Source organism: Carassius carassius, chromosome 24, assembly GCF_963082965.1.
Source record: "Carassius carassius chromosome 24, fCarCar2.1, whole genome shotgun sequence".
Lineage (NCBI taxonomy): Eukaryota > Metazoa > Chordata > Actinopteri > Cypriniformes > Cyprinidae > Carassius > Carassius carassius.
In genome coordinates this window covers 6,160,227-6,175,368 of record NC_081778.1, presented here as the reverse complement: position 1 = coordinate 6,175,368, position 15,142 = coordinate 6,160,227, and the positions used below count along the sequence as shown (strand labels likewise).

At 38.9% G+C, this 15,142-nt stretch overlaps 1 protein-coding gene across 1 annotated transcript; it reads right to left on the bottom strand.

Annotated features, from left to right (window-relative positions):
- Positions 1 to 4,842: 4,842 nt before the first annotated feature.
- On the bottom strand, positions 4,843 to 14,737 carry LOC132102743 (PR domain zinc finger protein 1-like). Its single transcript, XM_059507375.1, has 7 exons — positions 14,555 to 14,737; positions 12,798 to 13,049; positions 11,276 to 11,395; positions 9,982 to 10,234; positions 7,119 to 8,083; positions 6,914 to 7,042; positions 4,843 to 6,800 (listed from the first exon to the last, which is right to left on the bottom strand). The coding sequence occupies exons 1-7, from the start codon at positions 14,579 to 14,581 to the stop codon at positions 6,213 to 6,215; spliced, it is 2,334 nt and encodes a 777-aa protein (XP_059363358.1). The 5' UTR covers positions 14,582 to 14,737; the 3' UTR covers positions 4,843 to 6,212.
- Between the last annotated feature and the right edge of the window lie 405 nt (positions 14,738 to 15,142).

Genomic DNA, 15,142 nt, shown 5'->3' with positions numbered 1-15,142 from the left:
TTACTTCTAATTTACGGGGCTTTTTCTGCTTGGAAAAAGGTTTTTATTAATTTAGAGCCAATACTTGATTTTTGAAATGGGTATGTAAAATATAAAAGTAAGAGGCTGTACAAATACATTTTCATATCACACTGTTTCCAGCAAATTTACCTTACAGTACCCCCCCCCCCCCCCCCCCCTTATTTCCAACCTGTAGGCAGACTGGCTGTCTGTGTTTAGGGGGATGTGGGGAGTGTAGATCAGTGCTGCAGACGACACACAGCTGATAGTGATTATTCGTTTAGAGGAATCGGTGAGTGTTTTACCCCAGACAGAGAAGTGGGGAAAACCACAGAGCTTACGCCACCACCAGGTGACTTCTCAGCAGACTGTTCTTGAGCCAATGCTGTGTGTGTACAAACTTAAAGATGTTTATATCATTCCTTGTATGATTCTAAATAATTACAGAAATAAAGATGCTGCAACTCCTCACTACTAATAACGGTTAAAATGATAAAAACATGGTTCATATGTGCATTTTCTTGCGCTATTTTAATTGCGGTTATTGCTAAACAGTCTTTTTTTTCTGCATTGAATTAAAACAATATTTTATAGCTATGCAGTGTTGGCTCTAAATTGTCATTTTTTTTCTGAATGAAATGAAAATTCACCATATGCTTTCTATAAAATGTTATATTATTGTAAACATTTTAACTCTTCTTTCTTTCTTTGATCTCATAATTTGATCAGTTTCTAGAAAAATGACAAGACCTCTCCAATCATTTAGTCTGCTTAAATCTGCTCCTTTCCTACAATTGACAACAAGGCCAAAATCGGAACGGCCGATTTTTTTTTTTATATATATATATATTATTATCCCACTTAAGTAATGGGTCAAGAAGGAGATTCAAAAAAAAAAAAAAAATCAGGGAGGTCTGTAGTAGCTAAAAAGAGTAAACTCATAGCATTTTCATTTCATGAAAAGTACTTTAACTACAAATTTGTTTGAACGATTTAACGATTTTAACTAAATTTTGGCCATGCTTTACATTTTTCCCCTCATTTTTACTTAGTTAAAATGTGAACAAACTAGTTCAATGTGGCCATGATTGAACTAAAACTAGCGAATTAAGTATCTTAAGTTTTTTTTACTTTTTTTTTTTTATTTTTATTCTTTGCATTTAGAAAATCTACATGCTGATCTATGCAAAATCAGATTTTTGATTCTTTTCATTCCAGATTCTTTGTGATATTAATGGCAAAGTTTTACATTTTGTAGATTACCAAGCTGTGTGAAAATAATACTGAAAATCTGAGGTTTGCAAAACAAAAGCTCTGAATTCATAATTCTCTGTTGTTCACAATGGAAAGAATCTCAGTCAGTTTTATTTTTTATTTTCTTGACCTACAGTTCAGTCTCATTCAGTGTCGTGGTCTTCTGCTGGGGGCATTAGTTTTCTCAGGCACGCAGGAAGAAGGGTTGGGAGGCGGTCTCTCCTGTGTGGCGGCGGAGTGGACATCAAAGTGAAGCCGAGCACTCTTCATGTGTTCATTAAATAAAGATCTATCCTAGACCCACTCGCTGATTCCAGTAAACCCGTCACTTGAAAGATCAGAGGAGCCACTCTTCTCCTCTGTGTCTTCCTCTGTCATCTCTCCTTCAGACATTTGTTCTGATGCATGTCGTAAAAGTGTCCTGCTTTTGTTTTTAAACTCATTTCTTCATTCTACTTCCTCCATGGGAAGTAGGTGAAGACTTGACCGTTTTAGGCAGTGAACCCGCTTTGAAGTTAATTTAATGAGGAAGCGGACAGGGTTCATGTCTCCTTCAGCCCTCTCATATGTGTTTTACAGACTTTATCCACATTACTCTTGTGTCGTCCACTCCCCTACGCTTGCTGATTGGGATATAAAAGAACAACAGTCAGGCCCTGTTAAGTTATATGAGGTGTCAGAAGACAACTTTCCCCTCTGTCCGATCAGAACGGCCTTCTTGTACTCAAAAGTACACCTGGAACTGAGCTGCTGAGTGGGGGGAGGGGGGTGATCACTGGGGAACAAACAACAAAACTCTCTCTTCTCTAACATGAGCTGCCCTCTAATTTTCTTCAGACCCCCTTCACCCTCTCGCACGGAGCCAACCTGTCATTAACCTTGGCTCCTAATGGACAGGTGCTGAGGGACCCCAAGGTGCTGTGATCATTTAGGGCACAATGATGATCTCTACCCCACATAATTCTTTTTTTACATTAAGATATACTATATTGTATATAGTTTTCTTACTTTGATTTCCTTTTCTCTTTTCATTTTTCAGCAGTGACTTACAGCAGGCCTGATGTGTTTTTGTTCACTCTGGTTGTGTAAAGACGAAGATGGTTATTTGTTTTACAGAAGTCTTAACATTTAGCTGACACGTTTTTATCCATTTATTAATGATGTTTTTTGTATTCCAACTGTCACTAAAACCAAGGGCCGACAGCAAAATCCATTTGAAAACATCAATGAAACTTCTACGTATAAAGACTTGTTTAACCATTGCTTCTGCAGGTTTTGTGACACTTTCAAAGTGAACTGTCCAGTGAGTGGCACTAAAAGCATGTTCAGTTCAGTGTTTTATTACGTTAGTTGTATGTTCCAAGGCAGTTTGAAAATATTCAATCTTGAAAATAAGCAGTGGTGTAGCTGCAGTTGGCAGAAAGTCCAAAACGTACTTGTAGAAGTAAAAACTCATATCTAAACAAATATGAATAAAGGCATTCCTCTGTCACCGTAGCCAAAGCAATCGCAGCTTTAGCTAAATAAAAAGGAACGTTTTTACTGATGAAATGTGAAGACAACACACGATTGCGACAAAATATGGTTCATATGTTTTTAATCATCTCTGTAATTAAAAAAAAAAAAAAAACATCTGAATAAAGCAGTGCTAACTAACAACATTTATTATAGTTGGCTAAAGAAAATAATTCCTCTGCTTTATTCTGTGATAGAAATGGAAGTGTTTGTAGTACATAAAAAAACACACTAAATCTATGAATGAGTATTCTGCCCCTGTAGTCATAATTTGTGTTTTAAAGAAAAATGAAAGTGTTTGCTGCCATTAGTGTTCATTTAAGATGCAAACTGCAGTTATTTTTATGTAAAGGAGATAAGTTTTTGGAGTTTTTCCAGAAATGCAGGTAGAGACTACTTTTTTCAGTAAGCCTGTGCTGACTTTTTATATTTTTATAGGTTTAAACGGTATGACCACGTCAGTAGATTCTGACTTGCTGTTCTGTTCATTCACTTTTGTTGATGTTCTTGTCTTGTTTCTGTAACTGAGTGTTTCCCCTTTTAGCTTTAGTGGTTCAGACATCATCTTACAGCGGGAAATGAAGAAAACCAATTATCATGTAATCCACATACTCACATGGGGCCTATAAATGTACAATTTGGGTAGAGCTGAAAGGGATTCCATTTGATATAGTCAGCGTTCTCAGAACTGGATTAGGAAGAGGACACGCATGAGCCAGAACTGCATAAGCGTTGTATTACCACATCTGCTTAACAATGAAATCGCATTGTAAACATCCCATTCTGACAGTCAGGTTTCCCAGTCTAGATTCAACTATTTATTACACTTGTATTACTCTCTGGATTTCTTTAGAACTGATCATTCAAAGCAAAGTTTTTATCAGTAGGCTAAATGTGGGTCTGAAAGATTTTCATTAAACAGAAAACATTTTGAAATAGACTTCTTGTTTTAACCTCCATGGTTATACAGCTAGACAAACAATTATTTACATTAATAATAGAGCTTGATCTCTTAATATGCATTTCATTACTGCAGTGACGTAGTGTGTATGTGTATAGTGTGATATATTTATAAGCCTGTTGTGGCTGGTGTTACTAAAAGTGTCATGATTTGTGTGGTGTGGAATTTTACACTTTGGATTTGGTGACTGCTTCTTTTGTCTGCCTAGTCATGGATCTATTCATCGGAAGTGCAAATGAAGCATCTTGTAATTGTGGGGTTGTTGTGTTACTTACTTAACCCCTCAAGCTACCCGCAGACCCCAGAGTCTTTAATGCAGTGGTTCCCAACTCTGGTCCTGGAGGCACCCCAACACTGCATGTTGTATCCTTAATCAAACACACCTGATTCAGATCATCGGCTCATTAGTAGAGACTCAAAGATCTGAAACTGGTTTGTCAGAGAAAGGATATATGCAAAATTTACAGTGTTGGGGTGCCTCCAGGACCAGGGTTGGGAACTATTACTTTAATGCACCGTTAAGGATAGTTTGTTGTATTTTAAGTACCTAAGAATCAGAACCATAACGTATTTTCAAAATTGAATTTATTTGTGGCTGTTTTATATTGCACTTAATTGCAAATACATTTTAAAAATTTGATTTAGCTAGTTTCTTACATAAACATTTACTGGAAATAATTGCCATTATGAAGTGTCATTATGAAAAAAAAAGAAAAGAAAATTCTTTAAAGGTTGATAAATTGCCAAATATAATTTTTACACTTTATCTAGCATTATCTAGTGTTTTAACCCCAATACCATACTTTTACATATTCTTCAGTTATTAAAACTTGGTTAAATTAACTTGAACAAACTTTAAAAAGGAATTTGGCTCAAAATGTATTCTTTAATGGTGTCAATTCTCATTTGCTACATAAATACACTTAAACTAGATCAAATTAGCACAGAAAGATCTCTGTGCTGCTACCTGTAATCGCATCAAGAATCCACCAAATTTTCACATGAATTATGAATCTCAGATGTTTTAGAAAGTACTGCGGTGAGTTTTTGTGCCATATGTGCCTTTAGCCCTGTTTAACATGTATAATGAAAAAACACACAAGTGACAAAAATGCATTCGATCAGTGAAGATTTATATTATAATTTACATTTCGTCAAAGCTGTACATAAATAGCTACATAAACCAGAATGTAAACAAAGACAGTCTTTTTTTTCTTTCTTTCTTTAATTTAAAGCTGAAGATGAGGTGTAGACTTTGGTCATACTTCAGGACAGAAAGTGTATGAGATACTACTACCTCACAGCACATGCTGCTGATAAACTGTCCGACTAATACCGCTGGACAAAATCGTATTAAAAAACAAAGAAAAAAGTACAAACATAAGAAAAAAGAACCAGTGCATACAAAGGCCAAAGTGATGTGGAGTGTCCATAAACATCATCACAGACCCGCAGAGCAGACAGTTTCAGAAACTCACACTGTATTTGCATATCTCTGAAAATTAAAGATAGAGTTCACTTTGGTTATCTTTTCCACATTCTCATTCCTTTATCATTTTGGATTTAGTAATGTGCCACACATAAGTAAGAAAATGCAGAGTCGGTGTCAGTCTCACAGCCTGTGTGTGACAGCTAGACAGACTGCTATTCTTTGGACCACATGTAGACCTGCACATTGGGACATTTGATTTCCTCATCAAGTAGCAAAACAAACATCACATATGCCTCTGACATCTCTCAATTCAAGCACACACCATACACACACACACACACACACACACACACACAAACACTGACATTTGAGGTAACAGTTGTTGGTAATACACAATATGCCCTTTTTGTATTCATTATATTGTGTAGAGCTCAACATTAAGATTTTAAATGTTATGTAAAACGTACACATAGATATGTATTTTCTGACCTCTCCTATAGTAAAAAAAAAAGACAAGAAAAAAGAAATGCCTTCAACAAAAGGTCTACCTCTGACTTCAGCCCACATTAAAAATAAACCTGAATGTGGTGAGCTCTTTGCAGTCACACATGAAATCACAGTCAACTGGGACACCATTTACAATTACTATAAACAAAAGAATATAGTAAAAGAAAATATATAAAACAGTAAATTACAACAAATTAACCAGTTATTGTAAACATTATTTTCATGTATTGGTTGTGAAAGATGACGCGTTCAACAATAAATTAAATAGATTACCCAACAAACTAAAATAAACACAAAGAAGAGCAAATAATATTAATAACAATAATAATAATATTAATAAAAGAATATGATTGTCTTTTTAATTTGTGTAGGACATACTGGACCACTGGTGAACAGGATCAATGTCTGTTAGTCCTGAGTACTGAAGTCCCTGAACATAAAGGCCATAGCCTGATTCTTTGAGAAGAATTATGTATATTTGTGGCTGTCCATAACCTGGCCTAGACAACTAGTCAGGAAAACAGTCAGCAAGCCTCTAGTTGGCTAGGTTTCCATGGCCTCCTCTGTCTCCTTTTTAACTTTGATAGGTTGGAGCTGGATAGGGCTGCTGCAATGAACCTTGATGACAGAGGCCTCACTGCCATGCTCGTTCAGACGATATGTAGATAATGCAGGTGCTGGGGGGTGCAGGTCTTCTCCAGTGCTACCTTTGTGATAAGACGTCTTAAAATCCATCTCCTGCCAGAGCAGGCCAAAGATCTGTTTCTCTACCATGCTCTCCACGTCAAACCCCTCCATTTCTTCCAGCCTGTCCGCATTATCGCTGATGTCAAAGTGTTCAATTTCCTCGTTGACGCGGTTGAGTTCATCCAGGCTGCAGCTGGGAGAAGGAGAGACTGCTAGGCAGTAGCCTTTGAGGTGGAGGCGCAGGCTGCTGAGGTGGATGTAGTTGCGGTGGCAATGCGGGCATTGATGTGGATGTTCTCGTGTGTGCAGCCGTTTGTGCAGTTTGAGGTGGACAAACTGTGTAAACTTGGCGGGGCAGATCTTGCACTGGTAAGGCTTTTCACCAGAGTGCAGTCGCAGATGGGTCTTCAAGTTGCTAGTGCTGCTGAAACGCTTGTGACACACCTGTGAGGTGAAAGCAGAATTTTAGGATCTCATCCTTATTTGAGCAGAGACCTTACAAATGTACTCATAGAAGGAAATGACTGGTTATAACTGAAATTGTTGTTATCATTTACCTGGCACTCGTGGGGTTTCTCTCCTGTGTGGACCAAATAGTGTTTCTGCAGGTGGGCCAGCTGAGTGAAACCTTTATTGCAGGTCTGACACTTAAAGGGTCGTTCACCACTATGGACTCGCAGGTGCACCTGAAAATAAAGACAGGTAAGCTGGGTACTACACATATGCTTTTCATTAAAAGGGAGACATGGTTTTCTTGCTTACCTTGAGATTAGAAAGTTGACCAAAAGTCTTGGTGCAGACATTGCACTCATACTTGATCTTCCCATTCTGCTTCTTAAGTGGGTAATCTAGACTTTTGTAGCCTGCAGAACCTCGTTTCATCTTGCTAAGATTGATCACCTCATCATCTGAGCGGCTGCTTCTCAGAATTGCTGAGGTAGGCTTGGTAGGAACACGTCCTGTAGAGGCTGCAGAGCCGGCTGTTGGAGACCTACCAGCGGGAGCGTAAGGGTGCCCATGACCATGGACCGGTCTGTCTTTCAGAGAAGTGGCTGCAGAAAAGGCACTAGTGGCCGCTGGGAGCAGGATGTCCTTGGGAACCGGAGAGTCATGTGGAAGAAGAAATTGTCGACTACCCTCGGATGGAAGCATGCCATGTGGGAAGGGAACATGAGAGGGTACCATGCTGCTATAAAAGGGGTACATGTGTGGAAATATACCACCCAAAGTAGGTGGCCCACTTAAACTACTAACAGGGTAGTGGGGCATGAGGTAGCGTGAGTAGTGCGGGTTAGGGTAAAATGGCATTGAGCCTGCTGGTGAGTAGCCTGGGTAGTGGTTCAGGCCACGACTGTAGAGTGCTGGAGAGAAGGAGAGAAGGGTGTCTCTTGGCTCAAGGGATGCTGGTTTGGGACTGCATTCTGGACTTCTCTCCGGACTGCTGTGTGCTGAAGGGCTGGGTGTCACTGTGCACTGTCTGTGTGAGCGGTTTGGGAGGCCAAATACTGTGGTTGTCTTTACAAAGTCTCCATTTAGGGAAGGGCGGAGTGGATAGACAGCACTCGGGTAAAGAGGTCGGTCTGGGCTGCTGGGGCAGCGAGGACGGGTGGGAAGTGGTCTGCTGGGTTCTTTCAGTACATCTTTCAAAATCTCTGAAACACTGTGCTCTCTTTTCACTGGGTGCTTGACTTCAGTTGCTTGCTGTGTGGCTTCGATCAGGCTCTGCTCTGTTTACACACAATAAAAACAATATGTTAATCATGTTCTCACTCATTCACATTCACTGATACAGGTCTGTTTGTGATATGTTTTACATATATTACTTGTCACAATCACAATCCCTGACCAATTCCAGTTAATGTTATTTTAAGGGGCACATCAGTTCTACTGTCCCAGATGATACAGCTCTTCTTTAACCAAATTTCAACAAAGCACCTCAGTGGTTCACTTAGTGTGGCAGTTTGATAAATTATCTTGTGTTAGGGTCTACAGACAGGATGTGAGGCCTGACAGCCGCCCCGGCCAGGGTGGGATGGATGCACTGATACTATCTAATGGGGTTCATGGGTGGGTGTGGGGGGACTGATGGCGTACTGCTAATAGGGATCTACAAGTCTACATCTCCTCCACAGAGACCATGGATGGATTTTATTTAGTGATTAATCTTAAATGAGTTCCCAAATTTCTGCACAGTCTCAAACTTAAAAGGTTTCACAGAATTCACATTAAAAATCAGATGAGGAGTGAAATATGAATAAAACATACATGGAGTAATACATTTATCAGATTTAGGCTAAATAGACCCATCATAAACCTCCCTGACCCTTCCACCCACTCGCATTTGATGAAAGGTGGGCAGCTATTTGGAAAATTACTTTTCCATATATCTTAAATGCTTCACTGTAAATCTCTTTAAAAAAAGGATGTAAACAATTAAATAACTTCCTGCTTCCTGTTCACTGAACTTTAATTGTGTAGAATTCAAGTGTGAATATGAGTGTGTGCATGATAAGTATCCCTTAAAAGAAGATCTGTACTCTTTACTCCCCTATCCTTCTGTCCCGGCATTTACGTGTAAACAAACCGAGAGGTTATCAGTTCTCCCCTCCCACCTCTCTTCCACAGATAGTATGAGTTCTGTTCCTCCCTAGAGAGCTTGCCAAAAACAAACAGTCGGCGATCACAGAGATATCAATCTGTCAGCACAGCCCTGCCGCCAGGAAGTTCAACTAGTCAATGGAGTTTTTTTCTCTCTCTCTCTCTCCTGTGCGCTCTTACTAGCCTCTCTTTACTCTTAAAGTGGCAAACAAATGAAGAAGTTCCTCCCACACCTCATGAGGCAAAGGAATGAAAGGACTCAAGATCCATGTTGGTGTTGCTGTCTTTTTACACCAGACAGGACTAGTGAAATAGAAGGTCAGTGTCTAAATCAGTTTCATGTGGGAGGTTGTGTCAGTCAGATCAGCCCATTCTGTTACAATGAGTCAGACACCAGGTTTCTGTAGGTTCTGCTTTGAGATGCAGGAGCTATTATTCCTTCCTAAGGCTGCAGGTAAGAGAGGCAGCAGACATGACTGACTAGGTGTAATTACATACTTGTGTATGTGTGAGTGTTGAGCTCAAGGGGTCGGCTACATCCAGTGGCCCCAGGGTATGCGCATGACTCTGGGGAGAGGAGTCACACTGACTGTCCTGTTCAGCTACCTATAATCTCCCCCTCACCTCTTTATCAATCTTTCCCTCTGTCTCGTCTTTTTCAGCTTAGAGACTTTTATTGCTGGTTTCGTATGTTGGGCAAAACAAACCTTAGTCTGCACTTTCATGTTTAAAGGACATTCTCAAACACCAATGGCTGCAACATTACACTCCCATTCTTTGTAATTAGTCTGAACAAAAACATTGTAGTGGAAGAAAGCAGAGAAACAGAGTAGTTCAAAGAATTCTGATCTTAACAGAGATGAAAGGTAAGAAGCTGGTATGTTTGCACCATGCTTACAGGGTCCATCTCTATAGTGGAAAAGGCATGTTTTTCTAGACTTAAACTGAGATAAAAAGGAACAAATATCTGTGTTTAGGTCTATGGCAAATAGTTAGGCATTAAATATATGTATTTTTGTGAACTTACTGAGTTTTTGCATCATAATCTCTCCAGAGGCAGGGTAGTTGAGACGGCGGGCAAACTCAGGGCAGTACCACACCAGTAGTTCCTGATCAGCAGGAATGGCCTTCACGGTGTAGAAATAGATGTTCATGCCATTTTGGCAGGCAGCAAGGTTCTGTTCATGAGGGGAATGAGCTGGATTCACATAACGCATCCAGTTACTCTTCTCCTCATCCAGTCCGTCCACAAAATGATGGAACTCTCCATTTGAGTATATCTACAAAATATTATAAAAGAAATAAAATAAAATTAAGACCAATTACTACTAATTACTAAGTATTCTATTCTATAGTCCTCTAGTGTGGTTCTCCTGTTTTTGAGACAGACGAATGGGGTTTGCACTTTTAAAGTCTCACAGTGAGTCAGCAAACGCCCCCACACTAATATTCACAGACTCAGAGTATCTCCATCCAGCTCTCTGATGCATTCTTGGGTCTCATCTAAAGTGTGGTCGGGGGACGCCTGTCTTAGTATGTTGTTTATACTAAGCTTTCAAGTTCCAGGAACACTTTCAAGACGTCACAAACAAGGTTCCCCTCTGAAATGTCGACACTACACTTCCTGTAGCACTTTTTCTCTAACCAGTGACTATGTAATCACCTGCCCTGCACCATATGGTTAAGGACTGACAGTAACACAGGAAAGAATGATATCAGTTCTGTTTCAAGTAGGTAAAGACCAGAGTTGTTCCACTTGGGGATCTTCGATTTGGCGACAATATGGAAGTGACAGAAAACAAGTCAACACAAAACCAGAGCGGGTTGACTTTGCACTTTCTCCGTGACGACAGCTGCGAGTCACAGAGGAGTGAGAGTGAAATGTTTTGTTTTAATTGTAGTAGCAGTTAATGCGATTTCTTTTTTCACTGGTCAAACTCATTGAATAACTGCAGTGACACAGATGATCTGTAAAGCTGAAATATTCTTAAGATATATTCACAGCAGCAGAACTGCAGAGTCATTCAGCACTTCCTGTCCCACAAGCTCAGAGCGCTGCACAGTCAAATAAAGATGATGGAACGTATCAGTGCTCTCTCAGTCATTCAGCACCAGTGCAGCAATGCAGTTCCCAAAACAGCAGATCTTTACTCAGCAGTTTCTGGTCGCTCTGAGAATATAAACTCACTGCTTCTACATAACCATCTAGCCCATGATGTCACACAGGAAGTCAGTCAGTGGAACAGGAAGTGACCTGGTATTTATTTTTTTTTCTTGTCCGCTCCTACTTTATTAAAAGATTTTGAAACAAAACAACTCACCCGCCAGAAGTACTTCCTGTTCGCATCTTTGGGGACATTTTCTGCAGTGTAACTTTCCCCCACAAGGGGGCCAAACCGTGTGCCTTTTGGAATGTATTCTCTGCTGACTACACCAATAACCTGGTAAAAAAAAAAAGTAGGTAAACAGGTGGTTAAAAAAGAGGTAGGTTACAGTACAGTTCACAATTTGATCATTTTCTGAAAAATTATTTGCAAGCATCATTAAATTAGCTTGACAGTATTAGCAAGACAAGGAGTGTGTGTGTGTGTGTGTGTGTGTGTGTGTGTGTGTGTGTGAGAGAGGGGTAATTAATTGACAGTCAGCCAGATGTGTGCACTTGAAAGACATGGAGCCATGCCTCTCTTCACCCGTCACATCTCCTGACAGCCACAGGAAGCTAAAGGTCATCAAGGTTGTGTCCTAAGGCTGAGAGAGACTTTTCGTTTGTCCCGCTTCACCTCTTATTAACCACACAGACATTTCTTCTGAGGAGATCACCGAAGCTTGACCTCTCTTCACAACACCGAACCATACAGGTGATTTATTTGATAGAAATATCACTATATTTTAGACCAGACAGGATTTTCTAGATTAAATTGATTCTGCAAAATGGATTCAAATAAGTAAATGTGTTAAACAGAGATGGGAGTTTTCAAATCAAAGCCAAAATATTGAATATTTTAAATACCTAATACCTTTGGATCTTCTACCTGAAGATCTTAAATGAAATGCTCTCCCCATCAATACTCTCTCATCATCATAATCTCAGATTATGAAGAACCTCAGGTGTTTCTTGAAGAACTCTTTATCACCTCATAAGTACGTGCTCATAAAAGAGGCACGCTTTTTTCCTCACAGGAAGAGATAAGACGGACCGAGCGACTGATGAAAAAATCTATAGCCCTGTTCGTATTGATCTATAAACACTTTCAAAATAAGAGAACCTTAATCCTTTTCAAAGCTCCTGCCGTCATTAGCGCTAGAAAGGTGGAAAGTGGTGTGTTTTTGGATTGTCACGGACACAGACATGGCAGTCTGCTGCAGATTAAACAAGTGTGATAGATGGCACTCGGGAACATTTGCACTCGGGTGCTTGAGGAGCTTGTCATGTGCTGCTCTGATGTATGGATGTTTGTGTTAGCTGAGTAACAATGTGAGCTAGAAATTATATAGCGCACAGACACAGACAGGTCAACAAAACAAGTTTAAAAACTGGCCTGACAGTGCTGATAAAGAAGATTAATACCAGTTATACGATCAGTAGGTGCAGCTTTATGGACACGCTGTTTAAACAAGAATCACAACCATCCAAAGTTCTGCTTAAACCCGCTTCTCGGTAATGTGACACTCTGAGGCGGGTTTGTAGATTTACCGTCAGTACATTCATACAAGCAGACAACAATTATTAGCAGATGGCATGCAGGACTGCAGTTGTAACCTGATGAATCTTGTGGCACATTTCAAAAAGGAAGCCTCGAGGCCATGAGTTCATCATGCGTAATGCCGGGCGTCATGTCATACCTCTTTAGAGTCTGCTGGGTGTTTGAAGGCCAGGTTTCTGGGTAAGGACGCCTCGGCCCGAGTGAGTTCTGGCTTCTCCAGAGGACCATCCCACGTATGGTCCTTTACAATGTACGTGCATTTCTCTTTGAACTCGTCCTCCGTCCATTTTGTCATATCTACATCCTCTACATCCATCTTGGGCTCTTCATTGTCCACGATGTAGGGTGCTCCCTCAGTAGTCAACATGGCCGAGCTGTGATGAGAAGCAGCCTGAGAAAAGAAAAAGCATTGGAATTAAATGTGTCGTCTCATCAGATGATGACGGCCTGTGAGAACAAGAGAACTTAACATTATCCAAGTAAAAAGGTTAAACTACATAAATGATCTAGTTTCTTTAAAACTTTCGGGATGCACAAATATTCTTTTATACCAAAAAATATAATTCATTAGAATTGAAATATTTATGACTAAATCAGAGCTTCATTGTTTACACGTTAAAAACTAGAAAGAAGTCAATTAAAGACAACAGCCGTCCCGAGCCGTTCATAAGGTCAGAACTGATCACAATCTCTCTTCTCATGTCTTACTCTTCATTTCTGTCCATCAACACGCGCCTTACCCTCTCCCTGTTTTCTTCTCTGAGTGAAAAAATAGTCACAAATGGAGGAAAACAGAGGAAGGAAGTCTGTCTACATCTGAATGTAGCTAAAATTGGAATCAGTGGCAGAGCAACAGAACATCAATCCATCCCAGAGAATGTGTGTGTGAGAAATAGAAACAAAAGAGGAAAAAAACTTTGACGCAAAGTGAACCAACCAAACTTCAAAAGGTAAAATATGTAGTTACCTCTTCAGGACTTTTTGAGATTGTTTTATTAAACCACTTAAAATGATTAAAAGTGTTTTAATTTAATTTAATTAAAATATAAATTTCCAATTAAACTAAAAACTTAATTTAAAACTGTTTGTATTTATAATTGCAAAGTGTTTTAATTCATTTTATTAAAGTTTACAGAATTAATAAAATTGTATGTTCCAAAACAAACAGTAATGTGAAATTAACAAAACTGTAATTGATTCGTAAAAAAAGTAGATTTTTGATCAATATAAATTGTAGCTGAGCATTATCTATCAAATTAACATTTTATAATTTTCTTGAAGATCAGAAAATAGTTTTGTTTTTTGTTAGAAAGAAGCGTGTGCGTAGGACAGCTGTAGAACCAAAACTCATATTGAAACTAAAAAACACCTCATTAACAAACATGGAAACATGAAATCAGATGTATGCATAATACATATACATGCATAATATAAAACTATATTTTATGTTGAGTCGGGAAAAAATACTTTCAAAATATGTATAGTTTACATTTATTCGAGCTAAAAACTTACACTTATTAAATATACAAAAAGAAATTCTAAGAATTACATACAAAAAAAATTTCTAAGAATTACATACAGAAATAATTTTCTAAGAATTGTTTTAAATTAACTGAAATAAATGGAAATGCCTAAATTATCACAGTCAAGAATTTTAAATGAAAACACCTAGAAACTAGGAAGCACCAATAAAACTGCTTTTGTACCTCACAAAAAAAAAACAAAAAAAAAACGGCACATTTAATTAATAACTGCTAAATAACCAAAAAAGCACTAAATATTTCATTTCTGAAATAATAGAAACAATTGGTTCCATTGTAAAACGCATTCTCTGCCTTACCAGAAAAAAAACAACAAAAAAAACAAACAAACACAGTTTAGAGAAATGTCACTTACCAGGACGCTCTGGTCCCAGCCACACATAGAGGCTGTTTGTGATCTTTCCCCTGAGTTTGTATGTGTGTGTATGGGACAGGTGCAGCTCACAGTTCTCCTGTCTTGTCCCACTGCTAGTCCAGATGGTAAGTGACTTCTCCTGCAACTGCCTGAGATTGAATGACTGACTGAGAATGTATGTTTGACTTGTTGAAGGCACTTTGGCCCTGCCCACTATCTCCTCCCACCTTGGTGTTACTGACTCCGCCTATAGAGTGATCTAACAATTACTCCACTGCCACACACACACACACACACACACACACACACACACACACACACACACACACACACACACACACACTTTTATTGAAGACAAAATAATTAATTAGAGAAAATGACAAATAATAACAAATGTGTGCCCAGCATCTCTGAGATTCTTTTAAATTTACTTTCTTTTGACACTTTTTTTTTGCATTTTTCTATTAAAATATACTTCTATAAAATGTACTTTCTGAACAATCCTTGTATTAAAATCACTTCTAATCGGTGTGCATTTTCTTTTTTTTTTTTTTAATTCAGTCAATTCAAACACAGACCCTCATGAAA